This window comes from Grammomys surdaster, unplaced genomic scaffold (genome assembly GCF_004785775.1).
Source record: "Grammomys surdaster isolate TR1022 unplaced genomic scaffold, NIH_TR_1.0 136, whole genome shotgun sequence".
In the NCBI taxonomy this organism is placed as follows: Eukaryota; Metazoa; Chordata; class Mammalia; order Rodentia; family Muridae; genus Grammomys; species Grammomys surdaster.
The window spans coordinates 8,800,993-8,828,854 of NW_021604594.1; the positions used below are offsets into that span (position 1 = coordinate 8,800,993).

Here is a 27,862-nt window from a genome sequence, read left to right on the forward strand (position 1 = left end):
CCTCCTGCCCTAGCCCTTTCTCCGCCTCTTAAGTTCTTGTCCGGTCCCTAGGTACTTGTTCCGCCCCCAGGGGGCGGGGGCGGGGCGGACTAAAGCTGGCCACTCCACCGAGCAGGCTATCTGCTGGTTCCCTGCAGCTCGGAATAGCCATTGCCGCCGCCTCAGCTCTGCTGCCAGTAGCCTCGCCGTCGGGGAGCCCTACCGCAGCGTTCGCCCTCAGCATGATGGACTTGGAGTTGCCACCGGCAGGACTACAGTCCCAACAGGTGCTGCCCCCGCCTTCCGGCCCCTCGGTTGTGCCAGGAAGCGGGCAGGAGCTCGAGGGGACAGTGGCCCTGGGAGGGAGGGACAGTCTGAGCCAGGACTACGACGGCAGGGCCTGGGAACTGCCCCGCCGGGCTGGGAGGGCAACGGAGAATGTTGGGGCCGCGACGAGTGTGGCGTCCGAGCCTGAGGTCCCCAGGGGCGGCGGGGTTGGGGTGTAGAGGAAACTCGGACTTTGCGGGGCCAGGCAGCGACACCACTGCCTCTCTGGGTGAGAGGCGGGAGGAGGTGGATGCTGGCGGAATAAGCCGGCACCGCCCGGTCTTTTCCGGGGCAGCGTAGTTTCCCAGATTCGGTGCCGGTAAAAAAATGTGCCTAGTCACGGGGCCGCGCTCGGGGGAGCTGAGGTCTCTCGTCGGCGTCGGCCCGGAAGCCCTCCCCAACCCCCGTCCTACGACGCTGTGTGCTCGGCCGTCTATGGCCTCAGCCGGAGAGCTGGTCGTCGGTAGGATCACGCCTGTCCGTCTTGATCTAGAAAAGCCCAGCCCTCCGGGGGCGGAGGAGAAAGTCACCGGGTGGCCCCCGTGCTCTGGCGCCCCGACGACCGGCCTGCCGGCACGGCTCCGCGCGCTCTCTCGGCCTGGGAACTCGGGGCTGATCTCGCCCCGGGCGCAAGGACGTGCAGACCTGAGCGGGGGGCTCCGAGGTCCGAGTCGGCCCCATGCGGGGCTGTGTGTTCCGAGTATCGTGACACGTGCAGCCCCACGTAGTGTGCGTGGCTGTGGCCTCCGGATGGCTTACAACGGCCAGTTGGCAGTCACAGAGGCCCTCGGTTGGCCCTTTCCTGCTCTATAGCGTGCAAACCTCGCTGCTCTGGGGCCAAGGGACAAGTTGGAGCTGTTGATCAGTTGCGCAATTGTTATTTTCCCCTGGGCGGCTTTGTCTTTGGATTTAGCATTACAGAGTTGCAATACCAAAATGTATAAGGCAGGATATTCTGTTCCTTGCCGTCAAGGGTAAGAGTAATAGATTAGAATTTGTTGCTTTCTATATTGTTGCAGAAGTTTTGCTTTTAGCATTTATTTATTATCCCTCCCCTGTGTCTTTAATACATTTTTCCTTGCTGTTTGAGAGTCTTCCTAAATTTTCTTAGTGTGTTGCGCACTTTTATGAAGACAGAATGGGACGCTTGCGTTTCATAACACTTTCTAAGTTTTGAAGATTGTTATGTAAGTGAAAACCAGTTTCTGGTTATACTTCAGGCATTTTTAAAGAAGTAAATGCTTATGTTGCCGGGAAAAAAAAAAGGTCAGCACTGGATTGTTAGAAAAAGAAATCATTTAGCTCAAGGGAAGGTATAACCCGGTAAACAATAAGTTAGTTTAAATGTAAAGTTTTCGGCTGACTTGGAAGGTCTTGGTGTAAGCTTTAAAGTTACTGACAATGCATTAATTCTACTCCTCCTCCCTTGAACTTGGCCCCAGAAATGATTGGGGCTGTAGCCTGGTTTTCATTAGGATGAATAAGTAAACTGTACTTTTTGATTTCTTCCCTTCATTAATAATCAAAAGGAATGCTTTCTGGCCACAGGATACACGGTGCAAATGAACTTTGACTGTAAAGTTTTTTTTCTCTTTTCTGTGTAGAATAACATTTCATTTACAGAAATGGCAGATGTACTGCTTTCTCTTCTATATGAAAGTTTTGTTTGCCAAAGACATTTCTAGTTCTTTCCAGACACTGATTTAAATATTTGAAGACTTTGAGGAGATAATTTAACATCATAATTCATGTTAAAAGCATTGTCTGATAGTCCAGAAGGATTTGGAATTGAGTTACAGAATTGGACAAATGGTTGGAGAAGTCAGTTGTGCAGTTGTAGTAGGATACATTTTTTTAACTGTGCTCATAGTAGATTCAATGATTCTTCATCTCAGGGGAAACCATCCATTACTTTTCCCTTGGAAAGATAAAATACTTTTGTTGAAGACAAGAGATGAAGTTGATCTTGAATGAGACATATGAGATTATTTTTAAAGACACATGGGATTGGCCTCTCCAGAATGAAGGAAGAGAGAACAACCTGAGAAAGACTTGACTTTCTAGATCTGTAGAGCATCTCTGGATCTCTGTGACATTACAGAAGGTGTAGGTGGATGAGCACACAGCTACGTCAGCCTCTGCCTTAAAAATAACTAGGGCCAGCTTGAAATTCCATTTGTATTAACAGTGATCCTTGAAAACAATGCTGTGGAACAGCCGTCTTTTAGGATTAGCAGGAAGGTCGAAAGCCAGATACGTGGTTTTTCTTAATATTTATTTTTATTTAGGATGTGTCATGCTCAGCAAAGCTGCAGGAAAAGGGAGCACTTGGTTACCCTTATTTCTAGACATCTCCTCCGTCACAGTCCAACATATTTAAAAGATTTTCATAAATACATTCTTCTTAATTTTGTCTCAAACCAGGGTTATTAGCTTGAGGATCCAGGAACAACTTACATGTTAGACTTGTTAAGGTTAGTGAACACTCCCTTGCAAGTCAAACAATATGGAAATTGTCTCGGATGTATAATTTCTCAGTAACCCCCTCTCGGCCCACACACACCCCAAAGACTTTTTATCTTCTCTTTCCAGGTTAGGCGAGAAGCTCCGCAGAGAGGCCAGTACTCCTCCAGGTGACCCAACTGTTTTGTATTAAAGATAGAATTCAAATTTAGCCTGACTCCAAGGGCTCTGAGTCTTCTAAACTGGAACAAAACGGAATTTAAAGCAGAACCACAAAGCTTCCCTTTTAACTTGGTAGATTAAAGGGGGTGGGGGTGGGGTGGGGGGATTTGGGAGAGAGACTGGGATGATAAAGGCTAGGCTCTACACCCTTTGCACTTACCTAGGCTGTTAATAACCATGTGAGAGGGAGTGGATCCTTTCAATTACAGCAGGAGTGAGTAAACCGGCAGTGGGCTGGTGCCCGTCGTCCTGTCCAGGAAGACAGAGGCAGGTCCAGGCGACTTTCATTTGGAGAGGCAGTATGTTTTTTTTCCCTGTAATAATCGTTTTTAAAGCAGTGTTTGAGAGTCTGCTTCACATTTTCCAGTGACCATTTACCCTTTTTCTTAGTTAAATCTTTTAGCTGTGGGTATCTTTGCCTTTGCCTTGTTTTTCATATGGTCTTTTGTGTTTATTTTGGGGATGATCAAAATTATGTGTAGTAAGTAAGGATACAGTGTGATCAACAGGGTAAGACTAGTTTGAAGAAAGGTAGATTTGGGGTTGGGGGCCTGTGAATTGAACACACCTAGCAGAAACCTGTTCACTCAAACTAAACACTAAGGCCCTGCCTTGGTTGAAAGCAGCATTATGAGGGCTCAGGGCTCTCTGGTTTACCTGGAGCTTTGATATGAGTACATTTGAAGATTAGCTACTTTATTTCCTGGTCTTTACTGTTAAATTTTATTAGGAATTATTGTCTGATTTTTCTGAGTTAAATACACTTCAAAGGATAAGGATCTTTAGGGTTCGTCGGATTATTTACCTGAATTTTCTATAAGTCCAGATCCTTGCCTGGGTCACTCACTTCAGAGGATGCTGAACACTTGAGTGGAGGTGAGTTTGATAGAGTTTGATAATGACTATCCTGTGTTGCTTCCTCCGTGACTGTAAAGGGGATCGTATTACTGTGACATGTAGGAGAGTTTATTTTGATGATGTGAGATTCAGAAGGTACTGAAGCTTCATTGCCATAAGTGCCAGCAGCATTTAGGAAGGAGGGCTTTAAGAAGCCAAGACTTGGACAGTTGACAGTGGTATGTTTTATAGATGGGAAAGCAAAAATGTGTTTAAATTTATGGAAAGTACAGTCTTATGAGAGTATGTCCCTCAGAAAAACCAAAACAAACTCCTATATTGGGCTTCTCTGTATATGTCTTGCTATAATGATGTTAAGAATTAGAATAATTGCCAGGCTGTGGTGGCACACGCCTTTAATCCCAGCACTAGGGAGGCAGAGGCAGGCAGATTTCTGAGTTCGAGAGTTTGAGGCTAGCCTGGTCTACAGAGTGAGTTCCAGGACAGCCAGGGCTACACAGAGAAACCCTGTCTCGAAAAACCAAAAAAAAAAAAAAGAATTTGAATAATCCTGTCAGCAGAAAGCAGCACAATGTTAGTTTATCTTTTTTTTAAAAAAACATGAACAATAATACTGATGTCACAAAGCTCTGTGTTACTCTTTTTTTCTGGGGTTGGTGGTTGGGTTGCTAGGAATAGACCCAGGCCCTTGCATGAATGAACTCTACCACTGAGCTTACCTCTCTAGCTGTGAAAGGCCCTCTGTTCTAGAATATAAGCTTGTTTAGTCCAGACCATTGTAGTGTAAAGACAAATCCAGGGCCTAGGCTGGATTCTGAGCACCTAGCCTGTCTTATCCAGGCCCCTTTGATGACTGACTCACACTCATATCATTATAGTCCAGCAACAGCTGCCTTCTGAAGAGTCTGTTTAAGTGAAATATAACCCACCCGCCACACAGTTCATCCACTTAAACCCATGCAGCAGTCCCGTGTGTTTATACTTATGCAATCACCCCTGTAGTCAGTTTTTATCACTCTCAAAGGAAACCCTGAGCCCACTAGTAGCCACTTCTTATTTTCTCCAAGTTCCATACCCCTAATAACCACTCATTTACCTGTTTTTTTCCTTCTGAATTTGTCCATGGTAGATGCTTCGTAGAAATGGAGCCATTCTATAACTGGCTTGGCAGGATGCTTTGAAGATTCACCTTGTTATAACAGATGTCCTGTATCATTCATTATTCCTTTTGACATTTGAGTTATTTTTACTTTTGATACTTCCAAACTTTGTTGTTTATTAGCCCAGGCTGTATTCTCTGTTCAAAGTCTCTAGAGATGGCTTTAGGTATTAGTGCTATGTGTTAAGGCATCCCACTGGATTCTAAAGAGGATTGAGAACCTAGTACCTTAAGGACCTAACTCAATGCCTGGTGCACTTTGGAAGTATCCTGTCCACAGTGAATGTTTAATATCTAATGAAGATTTGGATGATGACCCTGTTATCAACAGGCTTTCCCTAAAAGAATCAGTAGGACTTTTCCATGACTTTTTCTGGAATGTGGATAGCTTGCAATAAATAAGATTATTTAGAAATGGCATATTAAAAAAAGGTGGCAATGTGGGGTCTAGAAAGATGGCTAAGATGTACAAGAGTGCTTGCTGCTCTTGAAGAAGATCCGAGTTCAGTTCCTAGCACCTATGTTAGGTGGCTTACAACTGCCTATAACCCCAGCTCCAGAGGACCTGAGGTCTCTGACCTCCCCTGGCACCTCTGTGCACTACCTGTACACCCACACATAAAAATTTAAAAGGTAGTGAGAGCCAGGAGTGTAGTGGATCACTCCTGCAATCCCAGCTCCTAGGGAGGATTGCAGGCAGTTGGAGGACAGCCTGGCCTGCAGCGTAGAAAGAACCCTGTCTCCAAACAAACAGGAGGAGAATGGAATGCTCCTGCTGGGGTGGGTGTTGAGTGTGGATTCCTACACATACTTCATTCCTGTGCTTTGTTTCCTTTCTCCAAAGAAAACCCTGGCATCTCCAAGCCAACTCCATTCTTTGGTTGTGCCTGACTGTTAGAGGCAACTTTATAGTCCTGATCATAAACACCAGATCTCTGGTGTTAAGCAATCTCTTGCTTTTAAGATTTTGAAGAATAGTATCATATTTTTGTTCTTAAAAGACTTGAGATGTGGAGTGGGTTAGTATCTGCTGTATTCGTTTCAAGGAAGGCCATGAATGTTAGGGCTGTGTGATTGTGTGACTAAGTGACTGGCACACTGAGAGAGGGAGTTGGAGTTTTCCTGTGCGTCGGATCTGACAGTCTTTGTGCTCTGTTGTAGCAGGAGTTTGTAGCATTGCACATGGAAGCAGAAGCTAACCTCTGTTCAGCCCACGGCCTCTGTTCAGTCCAGGCATTAGGTTGGGGGGAAGTGGTTGTGGTTGGTGCCTGCTGTGAGCAGAGGCTTACAGAGCTGACTCCCTGATGGACTCACTCTGCTGCGGAGGTTCTTATGAGTGACCAGGTTTGTTTTGCAGAACTGGACTCAGGGATTCAGGTTTCCCATTCGTTTGTTTTTGGTTTTTTTGTTTTCTTGAGATAGGATCTCATACAGTAGCCTAAGTTGTCTTTAACTCACTAAAATCCAGGTCCTGCTTCAGCTTTCTTAGTGCTGGGTTTACAGGTGTGAGCTCCCCATGCCTGGCAAGGCAGGGGATCTTGATTCTGTGAATAGAGTGTTGAAGAATCATGAACTTTCGTTGTTGTTAAACCATTCAAATCTTGGTGATGAAAATCAGGATAATCATCATTTTTATCTGCAGTAGGAAAAGCTGCCAGGTTTTGAAGATTTATTTTTTGCTGCTGGTAGCAATTCTCAGTGAAACAGTGAAATACACGTTGAAAACCACTCTCAAAAGTCTGCTTTACTTAATGTTGCTGCTTGGGGGAAACCTGCACCAACTCATATTGTTCCTACTGGTTCCTAGGCTGAGAGTGGGCCTGCTCTAGGGACAGTCCCTTGAAAATCTCTACCTGGCCTGAAGCAGTTGCTTCTGACTAATCCAGGGTCCAGTCCCTGCTATGTAGTGGGACAGGTGTGGCTAGGCACTTTTAACTGTGTCTCATTGACCTTGAACAGTCCTCTGTCTCCAGAGATGTGGGTCAAAATGTCTCCTCTAGGAGCAGACCTGGTCTTCTCTTTTCCTGGCACTGCAGAAAGTCCAAAGTTCAAGGGGTCTGTGTCTTGTGTGCTTCAGTTGTTCAAAGTTCCCTTGATAAGGCTGTGGCTGTGAAGTGTTGGGTGCGTGCTGCAAAGAACAATAACAGAGAGGAGAGATAATCTTGGATTTCTGTTACCAACTCACCCTCTACCTGTGAAGGAAGCCAATCTCTGGTGTCCCTCAGTGTGTCAGGGGCTGTAGTTTTAGAACCTATGGGTTCTAAACCCCTCAGGTGGTCAAATCTTCCTTGTAAACTTCACACAGCTTTTACTCTGTGAGTCATCCTTAACTCCCCAGTACTACCTAATGCAATGTAAATGCTTCATAAAGATTTATATTGTTAGGGGATAGTAAAGCATACACAGTAACAGATAATTTAAACAATTCTTTCCATAGAGGGTTGCTTGAAGTGACAAGTGAAACTACTGGATTTGGAGGGCCAACGACACTGCAGCACTGGCAGTTTCTAGGACAGGAGATGAAACTCAAGTTGTTGAAGTTCTGCTAGTAGCAGACTCTAGACATGTTCTTCTACTTTACCCTTAACAAAAGGAGCCTGCAAGATGGCTCAGTAAGCACTATGTAAACCTGACATCTTGAGTTCAATCTCTTGAATCCTGTAAAGGTGGAGGAAGAGAACTAACTCCACAAAGCTGTCCTTAACCTCCACATATACACGTCATACAACAGTACTCAGTCTATGTGGATGTGCCATTATAGTTGACAAAAGCTATTGAGAGTGGTTAAGCTACTTTCCACGATCATAGTTTGCATGCCTCAGGGAACACAAATTTCCCTGGTTCCTACTCCCCGGCTCCTGGTTTACTACCTCATTCTTTCTTCAGTCTGTCATTCTCTAAAAGTGAAAGGGTCTTCTTTTCTTAACTGCTGGAGAATTAAGGACTCTTTACAGAGTGCTAGAGAGTTCCTGCCAAAGGGGCACTGTGTGCTCCTGCGCCCAGCTTCTCCATGGAGAGCAGGTCTGTGGTACCAGAAGGCCCCCACTCCTTGCTTCCCATACAAGACTCCTGGCTGCAGAACATTGCAGGATAATTACTGTCTTGTTTGTAGGGAAACCCACCATTTCCTTAGTGAACTTCTTGTACCTTTATTCTTAAGGAATGGAGGCAAAGGAGGAGAGCTCATAGACAGTCCTAGAGACTCGGCACATTTTCTTGACATTAGAGTAACTTGCTCAGATCTTTTCCCACCAAGGACAGTGTTGCCTGGTATGTTGGAACACTGATACAGGAGTCTATAGCTTCAAGGAGTTGGCCCTAAAAAGATGATTTAATATTATTCTTGACTAGTGTATTTGAAGGCAGAGTTAAAAAACATGTCACATTTGTTTCTCTTCATGTTCTTTTTACCTGAAGAAGTCTGAATAATGAGGTTAGAGTGTGAGTGGCTGTGAGGGCTAGGGACTACTTAGTGCTTTAGGAAAAAGCAGCCTGTGGGTGCAAATTCATCTTTCTGACCATCGTGATGGAAACAGTGCATGTTGTAAAGAAAATACACCTAGTCAGCAATTAGATTGATGTATTAATTTGTTTTTACTGCCTCCCTGGATTGCAAATGTCTGACTTTTGCTTTTTAAACAGACTCACTATGGTGGCAGAGTTAGCTTTTTTAAAGATACTTATTTTATGTACATGAGTGCATTGTAGCTGTCTTCAGACACACCAGAAAAGGGCATCGGATCCCATTGCAGATGGTTGTGAGCCACCATGTGGTTGATGGGAATTGAACTCAGGACCTCTGGAAGAGCAGTCAGTGCTCTTAAGCACTGAGCCGTCTCTCCAGTCCCTAAAAGATGTTTTTATCTTGAGAAGAATGTGTGCTATATCCTTAAGATACAATACTTCTTGTATTCAGTAATGTCCAAGTATTAAAATAGGAATGGAGCTAAGTAATTTTTCTGTGACTAGTATTTGGTCATAAATTATATGAAAAAAATGTGCCTTTGTTGCTTTGGTACTTTGAGCTATAACCTCAGATACCTATGGTTTACAATGCAAATATTGGATTCTGAGACTAAATAATGTGTACTTATTCATTTCACAAATAATCATGAGGTCTACATCTGGACTTGCATGGCATGAAGACTGCTTTAATCTTGGAGATAGTATAGCAGTTGTTCTTCAAGGACGTGAGTTTCTGAAATTGCTTTTCTAATTACTCTAATCCTTTGGCTCTTGGTACTCCTGAATTACAGGGTGTGTTTTATATGGTGATTAGTGAAATTTTATTAATGCTGTCTGTCCTTCAGGGGTGTAGATTTTTATGTTGCTTTGCTTTTGTTTAATAGTTGCTCAGGAAACTCGAAAAGGGAGTATCTTACCTACCCTTAGTAGCTCGTGTGACTGGCCGTTGTAGCACTGATCATTCCTCCTGGGGTACTTAGGATGTCTAGAAGGAGGTAGCATTTTCACTAGATTTTCGAACTTCCTAGCCTATAGATTTCATTTGTTTTCAGCTTAGAGGCCCCTTAAGGTTAACTGGGGGGTGAGGTAGAGGGCTCCAGTTCTCCTGTGCTGTTAGTTATACTGCACCTGCATCGCAGAGTGTCTGGAAGTTTTGGAAGGTTTTAGAAAGGGCAGAGTACCTGGATTGGCTGTGGAAAAGCAAATTCTGTGGTGAGTCAGAATATGAGCAGGTTAGAGGCTGCTGGGGATAGCAAGAAGCCCCTGCTGTACAGTATATACGAGCCTTCTTATGACTTGGTTTGTTTGCCACCAGCCCATGTACTGAGGATCTCTAATTGTAGCTAACTTATACTTTTTCAGCACATGGGAGGTGGAGGCAGGAAGACCCAAGAAGTCAAGGCTAACCTGAGCTACACAGCATGTTTGAATCTAGCTTGAGCTATATGAGACCCTGTCTCCATTCCTATTCCCCCAACCCCCGCCCCCTCAAAAAAAAAACTTTTTAAAGGGAGTAGATTTTCTTCATAGGTTACAGCACAAAATTAGCTTGGCCTCACAGGGCCTATGTTTGCATGTTCTGGTAGGAACTCTTCTGCCAGTATGCTCAGTTCCATTGATGAAGGTCAGGGGAACCCAGCCAGACTTGGTCCTTTGCTTTCAGAATATGTTCTTTTCTTCTCTGAAATGGCATGGAGGGAGTGCCTCTTCTGGCCCTTCTGAGGTCAATGTGTTGTCTGTAGCAATCCCTTCCTTGGCTTCCAGTCATACTAATTATTATTATTCACCAAAGGAAAAATGAAAACAGACAGTATCCTGACCTCAGATGTAGTGTCTTGTGCTCTCCCCAGCACAGGGCATGGTGCTATGTCCGTTAACAAAATACTTTTGTTGGGCACAATCCTATTGCACCCTGTGATGGAAGGAGCTTCCTTTCAGTAAAGAGCTGAGGCCTTATAGACAGACGGTTCCAGTGGGTTTTACTAGGTTTTTATTGTAGATTTGGTCTGTGATGTATCAGTAAAATAAGCACACAGATACTCAACAAGTGCTACCTCCTGTGTCATGCTGGGGAGAACTTGGTTGTGTAGCGATGCGAGGTTTCCTTTGGCCACTTGAAAACAAGATTCCTCGTCCATTTGTAGCCTCATCAGAGCTCACTTCCTGCTCTGTTGTACTCTTTGCCATAAACGTCCTGGTTTTGTGGGGCCCTTTTTTACACACTCCCAACCTTATTATGTGCCACCTGCCTGGAAACTGAAGTCCCCTGGTCAGGCCTTTTATGAATCTCCGCCCAGCAAGGCCACATACACTACCTAGGTTCCCCGGGGATCCTCCAACCTCTTACTGGATCCCTCGTCATTAAGTGGGTTGATAAGCCATCGGATAGAATGACTTCCAGGCCTGTCTCTTCACTTGCACAAGAATTTCTTACTCAGGGACTGGGGCCTAGGATTCTAGGGTCCTGTCAGTACAACTGGATAGGGAAGTTTGGAGAGTGTCTGAGTTTGGAGGAAAGCTAACTGCAAATGCAAACTGAGTCAGCCCACCTCCTCGTCCTCTCCTCACCCCCACTCCTCCTTTCAAGGTTTTAAAGTATTGTTTTATAATATCTCTTCCAAAATAACTTTGGCTTTTAAAGTTATCTGAGCAGTGAAGAAAAGGGAAACCTCCTGGGACCCTAGAAGAGCGATGGCACAGCTGAGAGGCGTTGGCATTTGCCAGTGTTTGTTGCCATGCAGGTGTTGGATACATAAACAAGTTATGGCCTCACCTTCTATTTTTCATGCAGTGGCTAAACCCAGAAAAAGTAGCTGCTTTCACAGTCACTGACGTTTATAGATTTATTAATAGTGTTGCTGCCACACCCCAGCTTGCTCCTTTCTACTTTAAAGACACACTTACACTTTCTTCGTATGAAAGATCATTCTGAGGACTGGTGTTACCTTGGCTTTCTGTTGAATTCGAATCCACTGTGAGGGTGGACGAGTGGGCATCATCAACTACATGGGTCACAGCAAAGTTGCTCAAGTCTTCCAAGCTGTAGTGTGTGCTGTCCACTGTTCAAGCAGCCTCTCCAAAAAAAGGGGCCCAAGGAGTAGAAGCCTGCGTTCTAGAGTGAGTGAGAGCTCAAGCTCTGCAAGGTCCCTGCATGCTGTGGCTCTCACTGTCACAGCTCTGCAAGGTCCCTGTGCCTACTGTGGCTCTCACTGTCACAGTGTGTTGGATATTTGCTGGCAAAAATACTAAAGCTCTTGGTGCTTCATTTCCTTACTCCAGAGTGATGATGACTTACTGCCCACTTGGTGGACTGCTGTGCATTCAGACGAGGTGGTACAAGTTTGGAACAAGTTTTTTGAGCACATAGAAAGTATGTGATCAGTTGTTGTTGTCACAGTGTAATGTCTACTTTATCTGGACTTAGACTATCCACATTGTAACCTTCTGTTCTCAAAACTCAGTGTGACTGGTGTCTCACACTATATAGTGGATTTAAAAATTACTTTTTATGTATATGGGTGTTTTGCCTGTATGTATTTCTGTATATCACACATGTGCCTGATGCCTTCAGAGTCCAGAAGAGAGTATCTGATTCCCTGGGAGTGGAGTTACAGACAGCTATGAGTTGCCATATAGATTCTGTGAACAGAACTCAGCTAATATGTAAGAGCAGTGAGTGCTCTTAACCACTGGTTTAACCATCTCTCCTGTCCCTAATAATCCTTTTTAATAGACCCAAATCACTTTCAAATGGCTATGTAGCAGTCAGCAACTGTAGTGAGTACCATGATGCATTTTTAGATATATACACATGAAAGTAGTTGAAATATAATTTCCAAGCTCAGGGTTAATTTATGTCTTTATTGGGAACACAGAGCCCCTTATTTCTGTCTGTTCTTCACATGATGTGTTTAGTAGCCATGGTAATCATCTCATTTATAAATTATGCTATTATAGAATAATATAAAAAACTATTGAGTTAGTCATTAAGAGCCGTCTTTGTGATTCAGATTCATACCAACTCTTTGAGTTAATTGCTAACCAATACCTAGAGTAGTTTGGAAGGGCTAATGTCCACAGTTGTAGCTTCAGGAAGTTGTTGGCCACACAGAAGCATCTGTTTAGAGGACTCCTGAGGAGTGCATGGGCCCATAGTGGGGGCCGCCACGGGGCTGCACTGTCCACTATGGCAGCCACTGGCCACCTTGCAGTCTTGAAATGTGATGAGTGAAACCAAGAGGCTGAAGCTTTAGTTTTAATGAACTTGACATTTATGAAGAGCAGAAACTACTTTTCTGTTTAATATGCCTTTGGCAGTCCTCTGTAGCTCAGGAGTTGGGGCTTGGGGCTCCTAATTATGCCTTTGTAGGACAGCATTGCATGCTGTCTTGTTGAGTAAAATTATTGTCGTGTGCTTCAGTGTACTTGTCACCTTTAATACCACAGCAATTCCTATTAACATGTTAAAATACTGTTGGACCAAATTGGATTAAATACATTGTTCAAATTAAATTCACTGTGTTGTTTTTGTTATTGTGTCTGAGCTACAAACAATATTACATGTTACTCATATTTCTTACAAAGTTCCTTTAGAGCATTCTGCAATCTAAAATTAGTGTGTATTTTTACATTAAAATGAATTTTCAGTTGTTGTTTGGACATCGTAATCAGAAACACTTTAGAAGTTTTAGAAATCTTCCACTCCCATCCCACCCTCTTTCAGGTGCAGAAAGCAAGACAGAAGATTTCTATAAATTGATGGTGCCCAGTCCAGGTAGGGCCAGGAACCTGGTCATCTTTACAGTGACTCAGCAGCACAGTAGACCAGAGCTTCATCTTTTTCCTGTTACAAACAGAAAATGAGTCTTTAGAAAAGACAGTATTGCAGGTAGAAAGGAATGTGGCTGCTGCCCCCCCCCAACACACACACACCAGTGAGTGGAAAGAGTGTGTTCAGTAGGTATTTACTGTGTGTGTCATTCCTGGGCGATGTAATAACACTTTCACGAACAGTAATGTTCTTACTTCCATACTTCGTGTGGTCTTCCATATTGGAAGACTCCATACTGGTTTTCCTACTTTAACTTAGGTCTTTTCCTCCCAAAGCCAGAGATACTATGTTTTGTGTATATTTGAGATAGGGTTTCTCTTAAGTAGACCAGGCTGGCTTCAAACTCAGAGATCCATCTGTCTTTGCCTCCTGGGTACTAGAATTAAAGATTTTGAGTAGGGGATGCCACTATACCCAACTCAAAGCTATAGATTTAAAACAACAACAACAAAACCCAAAAAAACCCAAAACCTTTAAAAGCAGACTCATTGCTTTTGTGCTTAAGGGAAGAGACAAAGAATTTGACTGTATGTGTTTAGATAGAGTTCTGAGGTCACTTAAGTTTAGGCCTTTTTTGTGTTGTTCTGATTTCCCAGGCCTGACTTGATATCTGTGACCAGACCCCCTCAGACATAGTGGTGGGTAGCTTGAGCTGCAGACACAGCCCGTGTGTGTTCAGTCTGTGACTATTCCTCTTCCTGGTGTCTTCTTTCTCTCCCATAACCTTCACACAGAGGCATAGGAATTACATGACATAAAGATGCATGAGAATGGTTTGTGACCTTTAGACACTTTAATGTCAGAGCCGGTGTCCAAGAACTGTCTTTCTCAAGGATGACAAGGGCTATTGCCCAATTCCCCAGGGAAGTTAGGGATGAACAGTCAGAACAGTCAGCATTGTATTGCATTTAGTGGGTATGTGGCCTGTATTGTCCAATTTGGGTCTTTTTGAGTCCACACTAGTTCAGGCTGTTTGTTTGTGGTCCTTAGAGGCCAGGCCCTAGATAGGCTGTGCAGGGGCTAAGGTTTGGGAGGCTCTTCTGTATTAAGCACGCTATTCAGAGCTGCTGGTGGAGAAGACATGTCTCTATGGAAGGGTGCAGGGTCCCTAGAAACCCTATCTGGTCAGATGTCACCTGGGTTTCTGATAACAGGATTTTACAGGCGATTTAGCTTCACAAATAAGTTCCACACAGCAGGGTTTTGTTATTTTGTTTTCTGTTTTGTTTTTGTTGACTTTTTTGGTTTTGCTTTTGTCCTACTTTGGTTGGACTGAGTCTTGCTCTGTAGCTCAAGGTGACTTCCAATTTACCAGCAATACTTCTTTCTGCCTCTACATTCTGAGTGCAGGTTGATGAGGTTTGTGCTAGCAACCTGGCAATAGTATTATCAGTGTCGGTGGTCAGAGAAGTGCATAAAAATTTGTGATTTTTCTTAGTAGAAGAAACTAATGGAAGACTGTAGAAATGACTAAGCAGTTAAGAACACACCCTACTCTTGGAGAGGACGTGTGTTTGAGTTGTAGTGCCCACACAGTGGCTCACAATCATCCATAACCCAGTTCCAGAGGCTGTGACACCCTCTTCTGACCTCAGCTGGCATATCAAGCATGTACATGATGAAATCATTTAAACAAAACATGTATAAAGTACATTTTAAAAAGGTTTTAAGAAACTGTAATGAGAACATCTATCTGAAATTTGTGTTTGGTTGGCCAGATGTATTCTGTGTTCTGCTCAGTAACAAAAAGCCTGTCACCAGTTGTCCACGTAGCATCTTGAGCCTCAGATTACTAATTTATAGCCCTGGAGCTAGTTGGCTGTGATCTCACAAATCACTGTTAGCTTTCTTTACAGTCAGTTACATCATGTTCAAAGTGTCAGTCAATGGCCAACAGACAGACACAGTCTTAGAAAGAATATCTTTTCCTAGACTTTAAAGAGCCAGTAGATGGGTCAGCCTGGCTGGACTTGTCTCCTTTCTTCTGTGTCACCTCAGCAGTCTGAAGCTTGCTTGTGCTTGCTGGTTGTGCTTGCTGTGCCAAAGTGTTGCTGCCAATAAGACTTCACCCACCTATTCTTATCTTTGTACACTACACCCTCTGGATTTTATCCCTGTGGATGTGGAGGCAGCCGAACAGGAGCTTGGCTAGAGTATGGTATGAGTGGGGGAGAGATGGCTCAGTGGTTAAGAGTGCTGGTTGTTCTTTCAGAGGTTCTGAGCTCAGTTCCCAGCACCCACATGGTGGCTTACTACCATCTGTAATGGGATCTGACACCCTCTCCTGGCATGTACCATATATGCACACAGAATGCTCATCCATAAATACATTTAAAACAAAACAAAAAACTAAACCTGGGTCTTCTGGAAAAGCAGTGAGTACTCTTAACTGCTGAGCCATCTCTCCGTTCTCATCTGTGAACCTGGGGGCTGGAGAAGAGGGTTCAGTGATTAAGAGTGATTGCTGCACAATTATGGGGACCTGAGTTTGGAATCCAGCACTCACATAACAAACTGGCACCGTCTCATGCATGCCCGTAACCCCGAGTCTTGGGGAAGGATGATTAGAGCTTGCTGGCTGCTAGCCTGGCCAAAAACCATGAACTCCAGATTCAAGGAGGGACTCAAAGTGGTAAGACCAGGTAGTGAGGACACCTTCCTCTGGCCTCTATTTCCATGTGTTGGCATATGCACCCATACACAAAAACATGAAGAGTTTTTAAAAGCACCTCAGGTCTGGTGGCTCCCAGTGCTTGAGAGGCAGAAAAAGGTGGATTCCTGAGTTTGAGGCCAGTCTAGTCTACTGAATGAGTTCCAGGGCAGTTAGAGAGATTTTGTCTCAGGGGTTGAGGGTGGGGAGCTCATTGAAAAGGGATAGTGAAATAGAGGTACATCCTTTTTCCTCTGCCAGCCTGGTAAGCACAATACAGAAGTAGATTAGAGGTAGTTTTAAAATTCTTTGCCCTCTGCTCCTGGGCAAGTTATCTCACCTTTGCAAGAGGAGAGGACTGTCTACGTGATTCTGACAGCCCTTTCAGTAGTGGCATTCCATGACTGTGTGGCATAAACAGTGATTCCCATGTGATCTGAGTCACATGTACCGAAAAGTCCCCATGTAAGGAGGAAGGCTCTGGGGATGAGCATTTTCCTTGCGCTAGAAAATGGAAGCTTTGAGGGGACGGGGGTTGCGCACAGTTAAAGCAAAAGAAAATATTGCCACTGTCAAGCAGGAGGATCAAGAACACAATGTTGGAGCTGGGTTGATTTTTTTTTTATTTTAATTTTAATTTTTTTAAATATGCTCTTACTGCCTTGTTTTCTGTTTTGATACATTCTTGCTCTGGTTCCTGCCTTGAACTCAGAACTATCCTTGCTCCAGCTGCCTGAGTACTGCGATTACAGGTGTGTGCCACCAAGCCTGTTGCTTTCAAATACTCACTGAGTCAGACCTTGGGAGTCCAGACTTCCTCCTTCTTTATGTTCATGGTGTTCGTGGTCATGACTGTTGTACGTGGTGGCAGTTACTGCTTCTGTTGTGTCTCTGCAGGCTTAGTGGCTCTTCTCTGTGGGGCCAGAGGTCCTTAATGCTGCTGCTCATGTCTCCTAAGAGTCAGAGACTGCTTAGTTATCCTTGCATCCCTGGCACCTCGCACTGTTTCTGTGACCTGTGTGAATGTATTATTCAATGGCGGATAGACTAATGGTCCACTTAGACTGTACACTAATCTTGCTGTCCTTGACCACCACTTTTGTAACCACCACTTTTTGACAAGAGTTTTAGCCGTTAGTGCATATTACTTTAAGAAATATTGCTTGCTCTTGCTGTCTTCAGCGGCACATGCAGGAAAATTGGACTGACAGAAGTTAGCATGCCCTTGTACAGTGACAGTGAGAAAATTTGTGAGGTTTTCCTTGTATTTTACAGAATTCCTCCCAACCCCAAAATCATACTTGCTGGGTGGTGTCACAAACCGTTAATCCCAGTTCTCAGGAGGCACAGGCAGGTGGACCTCCCAAGTTGGAGGACTACCATGGTTACACCGAAAACCCTTGTTGGGGGTGGGGTGGGGAGTAAATCATATTTTTAAAAAGTTCACAGTTTTAAAAAGTTAGCATACTCTTTGGAAAGTACCCTAAAAGTGACTGGTTCGTTTTTAAAAAGCTTTGAAAGTGTTCTCTGTGGTCTAAATATAATTCAGTACATTATATTCATACATGAAATCCCTCAGCACCACTGATAGCAACACAGCCAAGTCTCACGATCCAGAGTCTGTTTGACTGCAGCAGCTCTTACCGTCCCTAGGTGGACTGTCTTGACTGTTGCTATTTTTAGCTAATTGTTAATTGGCTAGATCTAAAAATGACCTTGAATATTAAACTAAATAATTTAGTTCGGGGATCCTAAAAGAGGATAAAGGAGCTTGAAGCGTTGAGAAGGATCAGCAGTTTCCGTGAAGAGCCTCAGTGATTTGAGGCCTCCTTCCTAGAACTGACTCCATCAGAGAGAGGTCGGTAGTGGAGACAGCAAGGCACTGAGCTGCCTGTCTTGTCTCCTGGTTTGTTTCCACTCAGGTGAAGTAGATTACGAAGATGGAAGCAGTGTTCCTGAAGGTTCTTTTGGTAATAATGTGTATATGTTGTTCTAACAGTAACTGAAGAGTGCCCATCAAGGGCTTTTTCTGGGTGTCTTGCTCACTCAGAATGGGAAGAATTAGACAATTATATCCTAAAGATCGCTATTTTCCTGACAGAGTAGGTGCCACCCTTTTGTAACCTCTATAAACCCTAGCCCTGCCCTGCACCAGCACAGCCAGATTGTAACTCTTGAAAGCCAAGTGTGAAACTTCTTGTGGAGAAGTCAGAGCTCTGTGGTTTCTCCAACAGGTGGCGGGGTTGGGGGTGGGTGGGTGGGGTGCCCGGTGTTTGGAAAGTGAATGTCCTTCGTGATTTCATTTGACCACATTACAGATACACCTCTGGAGGAGAAAGTCAGGGTTCTGACTGCCCTCACTTTCCAGCTTTGTGTTGTCTTGCATCATGTGGTGCAGGCTATGGGCTGCGTAATGGGTGAGAGTTCCAGTAAGCCGGCCGGATCGTATTCTTAGATTGAGTGAGTCATTGCTAAGAACCTCGCTTGAGAACAGGAAGCAGCCCGTGAAGGTTTCTGTGCATGGTAACTGGTAGCCTGCCAGGTCAAGGAAGCAGACCACTTTCTAGCCTAAACAAAGTGGAGGATGTCTCCACGGCCTAGGGAATGGTACATTCATGATTGAGGCTTTAACCTTGTGAGTGATTTGTATTTGATATGAATTCGGGAATTTTTATATGGTGAAAATCTCTAGTTGTTGACTATTGAGGGAAGATTTCTGGAGGAGGAAAACTTGGGTTAGTTGGTGTTGAGTGCTAAGAGTCTGCCATATATTTTAAATATATAAATTATATATATTTATATATAATTAATTATATATTAATTATAATATATTAATTATATATTATTATGTATTTAATAATATATAATATTATAATATTATAATTATATTATATTAAAATAATATTATAATTATATAATTAATTATATATTATTAATTAAATTATATATATTAATTATATATTTAATTATATATTAATTAAAAATATGTATTTTATATATATATATATTTGTTTACCCAGGGTTTTGTAATATTGCTGAGGTAACAGACATAAACAGCAGTATTTGTACCTGATTTAGATGGCCCTAAGGCCCTCTTTGACCCCACACTATTCTGTATTTTAATTATTCTATATATTTTAATCACCTATTTCACAGTAGTAACAGAAAGAATTAGAAAATTAATCTGCGAAAACCGAAGGAGCTTGGTGTGGGTCTGTCTTCTGCCTCTGGAATCTTGGTTGAGAAACAGTCGGCATTGTATTGTCTACCATGTAATGCAGTGTGGGACAAGACCCTTAGAGAAGTAAATGGGCAAATGTTTAAAAATACAACAGTCATAAGTAAGATAGATTTGAGTAATATATCTGCCTAGAGTCATTTATTACTACAAGTAATACTAGAAGTATTAATAAATAAATACTTTATTTATTAGGTAGTATGACCACAGAGTAGGACCTTGTAATTGAAGGTTAATTATGCAGCTGTTTACTCGGTTGTTAAGATTTGGGCATTTCCTCATTGCACTTATAGAATCTGACAGCTCTCCCCTGGATGACTTTAACACTGTAGAACACGAGTCATGTTTTCTATCTGGTTTTATTAAAATATTTGAGCTTTGTCTATTGGGGGGAGCTAAACCAGATTTACCTTCTAGGTGAATAATAAATATTCAGCTGGACAACCTAATGAGATACACGATAGGACGGTACAGCTAGCTGTTTCACACTCTAGACATTTTAGTAATTAATGTGTGCGTGAAGAAGAGAGCGCAGAGAAACAACGGTTAAACCAAAGTGGGTGTTCAGAGTGTATATACGCCTATCTGTGTGTAACCCCAGCATTTGGGAGGTTGAGTGAGGAGGAGGATGAGTTTGAGGTCAGCCTGACCTCCATAGTGAGATCTCCAATAAAAGGGAGAGGGGAGAACAATCTTTAAAGTTAGAAGCAAAGACCAGTTTTTATTCTGTGTTAAATGACAAGTACAGTTTATTACTTTTAGCAGCTTGTTGAACTACTGTTTTGGTGGTGGTACAAAGATGGCATAGTGGGTAAAGGTACCTGCTCCCATTCTGATGGCCTTAGTGCCTGAGACCCACATGGTAGAGGGAGAGAAACCATTCCTACAAACTGTCCTCTGACCTCTATTCATACTCTGTGGCACTTCCGTGTCTGGTTCCTCCACAACCTTCCGCTGCCACCCCAATAAAAAGTAATACAAATCTTATTTTAAGATACAGTTTTGGCCAGGCGGTAGTGACACACGCCTTTAATCCCAGCACTTGGGAAGCAGAGGCAGGCGGATTTCTGAGTTCGAGGACAGCCTGGTCTACAGAGTGAGTTTCAGGACAGCCTGGGCTATACAGAGGAACCCTGTCTCGAAAAACCAAAAAAAAAAAAAAAGATACAATTTTAACTTCAATAACATGCCAACGTCTCAGTTTACTGAATAGCTTTAGTGTAGGATGGGAATCATTTTAAAATCTTCTGCTAAGTGTTTGTTCAAAGAACAAGACTGGCTTGAAACACAATGTCTTTAGTGTTCAAGGTCTCTGTTTATCCTTGTGCAGAGATGTTTATTTCAAAATGCCATGAATTTGTTGTCAAACTGTACCATTCCATAGGGCCTATGATGGATTACCCAGACAATAAATAGTTATTACACACTTTGAATATAACTTTTTGGTGGAGCAGATGGTGATAGAACATGAATTGTTCAGCATTTTGCTTCTTACTGTCTCTTGCGTAAGCTAAGTTTGTAGCAGAACTTGGAACACACTCAGGAATCCTTAAGTGGCAGGCAGCATTTGCCCCGTATGTCACAAGGCCACCCTGGCACTTACGTTACCCTTGGGCAGCTTTTTCCAGTCTGAGAAAATACCTGTTGGAATGCTGTGCTAGCTGTTCCCTGCTTTCAGTTTCCTCTCCAGATTGTTTATGTGGCCTTCCCTCCTGAGAGACCCACAGGGTGGGGGTCAGACAGCCAGCTGCTTTTCAAAGCTTTGGCTTTGAGCAGTGTTAGTTCTCCTTAGACACTTCTCTCCCTGCTGTCTGTGTCGTGTTCTCGCTTGTTAAGGGCTCCACCCTACTATTTCCTCTTAGATGATGTTCAAGTTTCACAGAGCAGTGGGTTGGGGATAGGTCTTTGTGGTGTAAGTCATGCGCCAGTCACAGGGTTCCTTACCGGAAATGCTGAGTGCTTTGTTCATTACAGAAAATAGCGTGTGCTGTGGGCCTCCTAGGCAGTGCTTTGGGTTAACAGACTTGTGTACAATATTTCTTTCCAGTGTAATGCTTTGTCTGTTTCATACAGTTTCATCCAGTATCTGAAGCTAGGTCATCGTGGCACACACTTGTAGCTTTGGAAAGCTGGGACAGGAGGATTGCTGTGAGCTTGAGGCCATCTTTGGGCTTCAGCATGAAACTTGTTTGTCTTAGGGGAAAAAAATCAAATTTCAGACATTTTCCTTCTGAAACTTGTATGGAAATCTAAAACAGCAAAATGTGTTAGGCACAAGAAGAAACTTGCTGTTTCTGCATTCAGATCAGAATGTCTGTATTCAGGCCTATGATCTCACTCAGAGCACAGGCTATCGGCTTTAATGCTGCAGGATCAGCCCTAGCTTGTGCTCAGATGGGAAAATGCATGCTGTTTAGGAATCCAAAGTCTAAAAGTTGCTTAAAGTCAACTTGTTTTTACTCTTTAAAACTTACGTTAAGGTTAATTGAATGTGTGTGTATGCGTGTGTGTGTGTGTGTGTGTGTGTGTGTGTGTGTGTGTGTGTAGAAGCTAAAGGTGTCAGATTTCCTAGAGCTGGAGCTACAGGCAGTTGAGAACAAGCGCACATGGGTGCCAGGTCCTTTGGGCAGTGCATGATATTCACTGCTGACCCCTCTCTCAAGCTAGTTTTTAAAAAGCAGTTTTCCTTTTCTTTTGCACACTTTGTAACTCAAGTCTGAGAGTGCAGAGAACTTCCTGGGACTCTTTGAAGCCTGTGTGGATGCCACACGATGATCACACTGAATGTTCCCTGGCCCACTGGTAACAATTAGATGACATCCAGGTATGGGTGGCATATACCTGTAGTCCTAGAACTGGGGAGATGCAGGCAAGAAGATCCAGACAAGGCTATCTTTTTTGGTACATAGTGAGTTTGTGACCAGCCTGGGCTACATGCAACCCTGACTAATAAAAGAAAGAATAGTTAAGTGTAAACATCTCTTGGTAGCCTTCCTGCTGGAAATGCATGCTAGGCTGTGGGAGCCACTGTTTGAGTGCAGAGCCATTCCAGGTGAGCCGAGCCTTCCTGGTTCTTGATAAGGATCCTTCAAAGTGTCCTTTTCTGATCATGTTATGGGAAATGAAAAACAAAGACATACTGGGTTGGTTTAGGATATGCATTGAGGGAAAGTCATCATAGGAAACTGTGACTGAGTGCATCTGTGACTAACATAAAATACAAGGAGGTACTCACTGCTCTCAACAGTTTAGGTACCACCTAAACTCCATGTTCTAATTTGTTTATGGATGTGTATCAACTCCCTTAAAATACAAAAACAACAAAAGTACGTTAACATGTTCAAAGAAGGACCTAGAAGCTTCATTATGACACCATCCATGCTTTTGAAATAATGTTCAGGTGGTCTCAGTATTACTTTAGAGACCACAGTTCCATTATGCATTGGCCTGGAGTTTGGTCTTGCATACGGCAGGTCTCCCATCAGGACATTTGCTAACTCTGGCTTATTTTATGTTTGTGAAGACATTTGTCTCCTTTGGTAACCATCTGTATGCTGCGGTAGGAAAGAATAATTAACACCCTCTGAAGTTTTGAAGTGTTATCATTTGGTGGAAACAAGAAAAAAATAATTGTGTTAAAGTCAACTGTTGGCATGATTTACACTGGTGATTTTAGAGTAAGTTCCATTAGAAATGGTCACCCAGTCCTTTGGCTCAGGAAGTCAGACATGAGAACAGGTGGTCCAACAGAAATTGTCTCAGTCCTTGCTTGTACAGAATTATAACTGGAGCTAGGTGTTGGTGGTAGTACATCCCAGCCCTTGGTCAACAGAGCAGGAGGGTTAGTAGTTCAAAGCCAGCTTGTGCTATATGATCCCGTTTCAAAAAACAGAAACCTGCCTGGGCAGTGGTGGCACACACCTTTAATCCCAGCAGAGGCAGAAGCAAGTGGATCTCTGAGTTTGAGGGCAGCCTGATCTGTGGAGCAAGTTCCAGAATAGCCAGGGCTACACAGAGAAACCCTATCTCAACTAAAACAAAGCAAAACTCCTGAATATTGGTTTTTATTCTGGGGTGTTTGTTTGTTGAGACAGGGTTTATGACAGACAAAAAGTGGCTCAGTGCACTTGCTATAATCTCTCTTCTAAAGAGAGGGGGTTGGTGCTAGAGAGATGGCTTAGAGGTTAAGAGCACTGGCTTCTCTTCCAGAGATCCTGAGTTCAATTCCCAGCAACCACATGGTGGCTCACAACCATCTGTAATGAGATATGACTCCTTCTTCTTGCCTGCAGCTATACATGCTGGCAGACTGCTGTATACTTAGTAAATAAATCTTTTGAGAGAGAGAGAGAGAGAGAGAGAGAGGGGGGGGGGGGATTCTTAAAAGTACACCAATGTACATCTGTATTCTCATTCGTAGTTTGTTTGTATTCTTCCCCATCAGTGATTGCATGCAGTGAATTAACCCGTATGGACCATCTTGACCATGGTTTTTCCTTCCTTTTCTGTTTTAAACATAGGACATGGATTTGATTGATATCCTCTGGAGGCAAGACATAGATCTTGGGGTAAGTCGAGAAGTGTTTGACTTTAGTCAGCGACAGAAGGACTATGAGCTGGAAAAACAAAAAAAAACTTGAAAAGGAGAGACAAGAGCAACTCCAGAAGGAACAGGAGAAGGCCTTTTTTGCTCAGTTACAACTGGATGAAGAAACAGGAGAATTCCTCCCAATTCAGCCAGCCCAGCACATCCAGACAGACACCAGTGGATCTGCCAGCTACGCCCAGGTACACTTAGTTCTGGCGGGATCTAAGGACAACTCTACTTAAAAAGCAGACCATCTGGATCTGAGTTCTTGGTCTGCCATCTTCTATATCTTTTGTGAGGAGGTTAAATTCCCAGGCTTAGCTTCCTGATGAGTTGAGTACCTGAGTTCCTTTGAGAATTCTTTTGATGATCAGGACACAGATCATGGGAAGTACTTTGTGAGTTACAGAAACATCTTGTTGGGAGAAACAGTGACAGAAGTACTTTTGGTCATAAGAGGGGATAGGCATTGCTCCTTGTTGTGGCAGGCATGACCCTAAGTGTATGAGTAACTGATGTAAGTGTGTTAAATATGATTCCCATGTTATATGTTGCTAAACAACTAAAGCATTTGTCCAGATCACTCAAAAATGAGGGGAGGTTATTGCCTAGCACAGCCCTGGGTTCAGTTCCCCAGCACTGTTTATTAAAGGGGGAGGGACTAATAATTTGAACACAAGTGATCTGGTTTGAATCTATACAACAAATCAGTTTCTGAAATGAGATCATAGGTTATTTTATGAACAACTCTCAATGCTAGTCATGACCCTTGGACTTAGAACATTTAATAAATGATGTTCCTTTGTGCCTTTCCCCTTATTCTAGGTTGCCCACATTCCCAAACAAGATGCCTTGTACTTTGAAGACTGTATGCAGCTTTTGGCAGAGACATTCCCATTTGTAGATGACCATGAGGTATAAAAATGTTTGCTTAACAGCAAAACTCCCTTATCTGGTATAAGTCCCTTTCATGTGTCTCCAATTAAGAGAATAAAAGAAAATTTTAGAAGGAAAAAATTGATCAAAGAAATTGTCCAGTAAACTGTATTAGATATCTATACAGTGTTTAAAAATAAGACCTGTATACGATACTAAACCATGAGTCCATTTTACTGTATAGCTAGAAACGTGAGTCAGAATAATTTTCCCTGGAAAATGGATATAGGTATATAAAATATTTTGACTAATAAAGAACAACTATTAACCAGCACTTGGATTAAATTTTTTTTTTTTTTTTTTTTTTTTTTGCGGGGCAGTGGTGGCGTATGCCTTTAATCCCAGCACTTGGGAGGCAGAGACAGGCGGATTTCTGAGTTCGGGGCCAGCCTGGTCTACAGAGTGAGTTCCAGGACAGCTAGGCTACACAGAGAAACCCTGTCTCAAAAAAACAAAAACAAAAAAAAATTTTTTTTAAGTTTTTTGTTTTTTATTTTAAAAGATTTATGTATTTTACGTGATTACATTGTGTCAGACACATCAGAAGAGAACATCAGATGCCATTGCAGATGGTTGTGAGCTACCATGTGGTTGCTGGGAGTTGAACTCAGGACCTTTCAAAGAGCAGTCAATCCTCTTAACCACTGAGCCATCTTTCCAGCCCGGATTAAAAATCTTAATCTCTTGTTTGAAACATTCTGCTAGCATTATGAGTACAAATAAAATCCTAACGAATATTTTTATCCATTTTGAAGTCTACCTTTAAATACATGGAATGAAATAACCTAGTCGTGTATCAGTGTGGAGTCATTGGGGAGGAAGAAATGTTTCATTTTATAAAAGCAGTCGTTAGTAATCTGAGAGCTGTAGCCCCTGCCGCTGTCTGTTCTACATGCCTTGGCTCTCACTCACATAATGTCTTGTCAATCTTAGGTTTCTTCACCTACATTTCAGTCACTTGCTCTGGATATTCCCAGCCACGTTGAAAGCTCGGTCTTCACTGCCCCTGATCAGGCTCAGTCACTTGATAGCTCTCTGGAGGCAGCCATGACTGATTTAAGCAGCATACAACAGGACATGGAGCAAGTTTGGCAGGAGCTATTTTCCATTCCCGAGTTACAGGTAAGAGAGCTCTGAGTGGGCAGTTTTCTGTGGGCCCTTTTAAATTAGTCATTCTGGTTATTTATTATTTACATGCTACCTACTCAAAGGAAGAAATTGATGGTGCATTAAATTACTCATGAGAGCTTCCCAGGCTCACTTAACACAAGTAGTTTTTAGTTAATTAGACTGAATATTTCAGGATAAATTCATTCTAAGACTGAAAGCTAATTCAGAGTTCTAACAACCATAAAATACCTATTGAAAATGGGGAGTTACCAGAATTATTGAGAACACCTTGGATTTAGGGGTAGGGAACTGATCTAAAATGCACTTAGCCTTTGTTTATACAATGTGACCTTCTTTTCTAGTGTCTTAATACCGAAAACAAGCAGCTGGCTGAGACCACCACTGTTCCCAGCCCAGAAGCCACACTGACAGAAATGGACAGCAATTACCATTTTTACTCATCGATCCCCTCACTGGAAAAAGAAATGGGCAACTGTAGTCCACATTTCCTTCATGGTTTTGAGGATACTTTCAGTAGCATCCTCTCCACAGATGATGCCAGTCAGCTGAACTCCTTAGACTCAAATTCCACCTTAAACACAGATTTTGGCGATGAATTTTATTCTGCTTTCATAGCAGAGCCCAGTGGCGGTAGCAGCATGCCTTCCTCTGCTGCCATCAGTCAGTCACTCTCTGAACTTCTGGGCGGGACTATTGATGGCTGTGATCTGTCACTGTGTAAAGCTTTCAACCAGAAGCACACTGAAGGCACAGCGGAATTCAATGACTCTGACTCCGGCATTTCACTGAACACAAGTCCCAGCCGAACATCCCCAGAGCACTCTGTGGAGTCTTCCATTTACGGAGACCCACCGCCTGGGTTCAGTGACTCGGAAATGGAAGAGCTAGATAGTGCCCCAGGAAGTGTCAAACAGAATGGCCCTAAAGCACAGCCAACACATTCTTCTGGGGATACAGTACAGCCTCTGTCACCAGCTCGAGGGCACAGTGCTCCTGTGCATGAATTCCAATGTGAAAATACAACAAAAAAAGAAATACCTGTGAGTCCTGGTCATCAAAAAATCCCATTCACAAAGGACAAACATTCAAGTCGCTTAGAGGCTCATCTCACAAGAGATGAGCTTAGGGCAAAAGCTCTCCATATTCCATTCCCTGTCGAAAAAATCATTAACCTCCCTGTTGATGACTTCAATGAAATGATGTCCAAGGAACAATTCAACGAAGCTCAGCTTGCATTAATCCGAGATATACGCAGGAGAGGTAAGAATAAAGTTGCCGCTCAGAACTGTAGGAAAAGGAAGCTGGAGAACATCGTAGAGCTGGAGCAAGACTTGGGCCACTTAAAAGACGAGAGGGAAAAACTGCTCAGAGAAAAGGGAGAAAATGATAGAAACCTCCATCTACTGAAAAGGCAGCTCAGCACTTTGTATCTGGAAGTCTTCAGCATGTTACGGGATGAGGATGGAAAACCTTACTCTCCCAGCGAATACTCTCTGCAGCAAACCAGAGATGGCAACGTGTTCCTTGTTCCCAAAAGCAAGAAGCCAGATACAAAGAAACACTAGGTTCGGGAGGATGGAGCCTTCTCTGAGCTAGAGTTTATTTTGTACTGCTAAAACTTCCTACTGTGATGTGAAATGCAGAAACACTTTATAAGTAACTATGCAGAATTATAGCCAAAGCTAGTGTAGAAATAATATGAAACTTTACAAAGCATTAAAGTCTCAATGTTGAATCAGTTTCATTTTAACTCTCAAGTTAATTTCTTAGGCACCATTTGGGCTAGTTTCTGTGTAAGTGTAAATACTACAGAACTTATTTATACTGTTCTCATTTGTTACAGTCATAGACTTATATGACATCTGGCTAAAAGCAAACTATTGAAAACTAACCAAACCACTATACTTTTTTATATACTGTATGAACAAGAAATGACATTTTTATATTAAATTGTTTAGCTCTGATAAAAATTAAAAGGAGCTAGCACTAATAAAGGAATACCATGACTTAAATTA

The 27,862-nt window shown here is 42.9% G+C and overlaps 1 protein-coding gene across 1 annotated transcript; it reads left to right on the forward strand.

The window, feature by feature from the left end:
* Positions 1-88: 88 nt before the first annotated feature.
* Nfe2l2 (nuclear factor, erythroid 2 like 2) lies at positions 89-27,862 on the forward strand. Its single transcript, XM_028762861.1, is given in 6 exon segments — positions 89-266; positions 23,713-23,820; positions 23,822-23,980; positions 24,606-24,695; positions 25,650-25,838; positions 26,189-27,862. Coding segments are annotated over 6 exon segments (1,815 nt in total). The 5' UTR covers positions 89-221; the 3' UTR covers positions 27,413-27,862.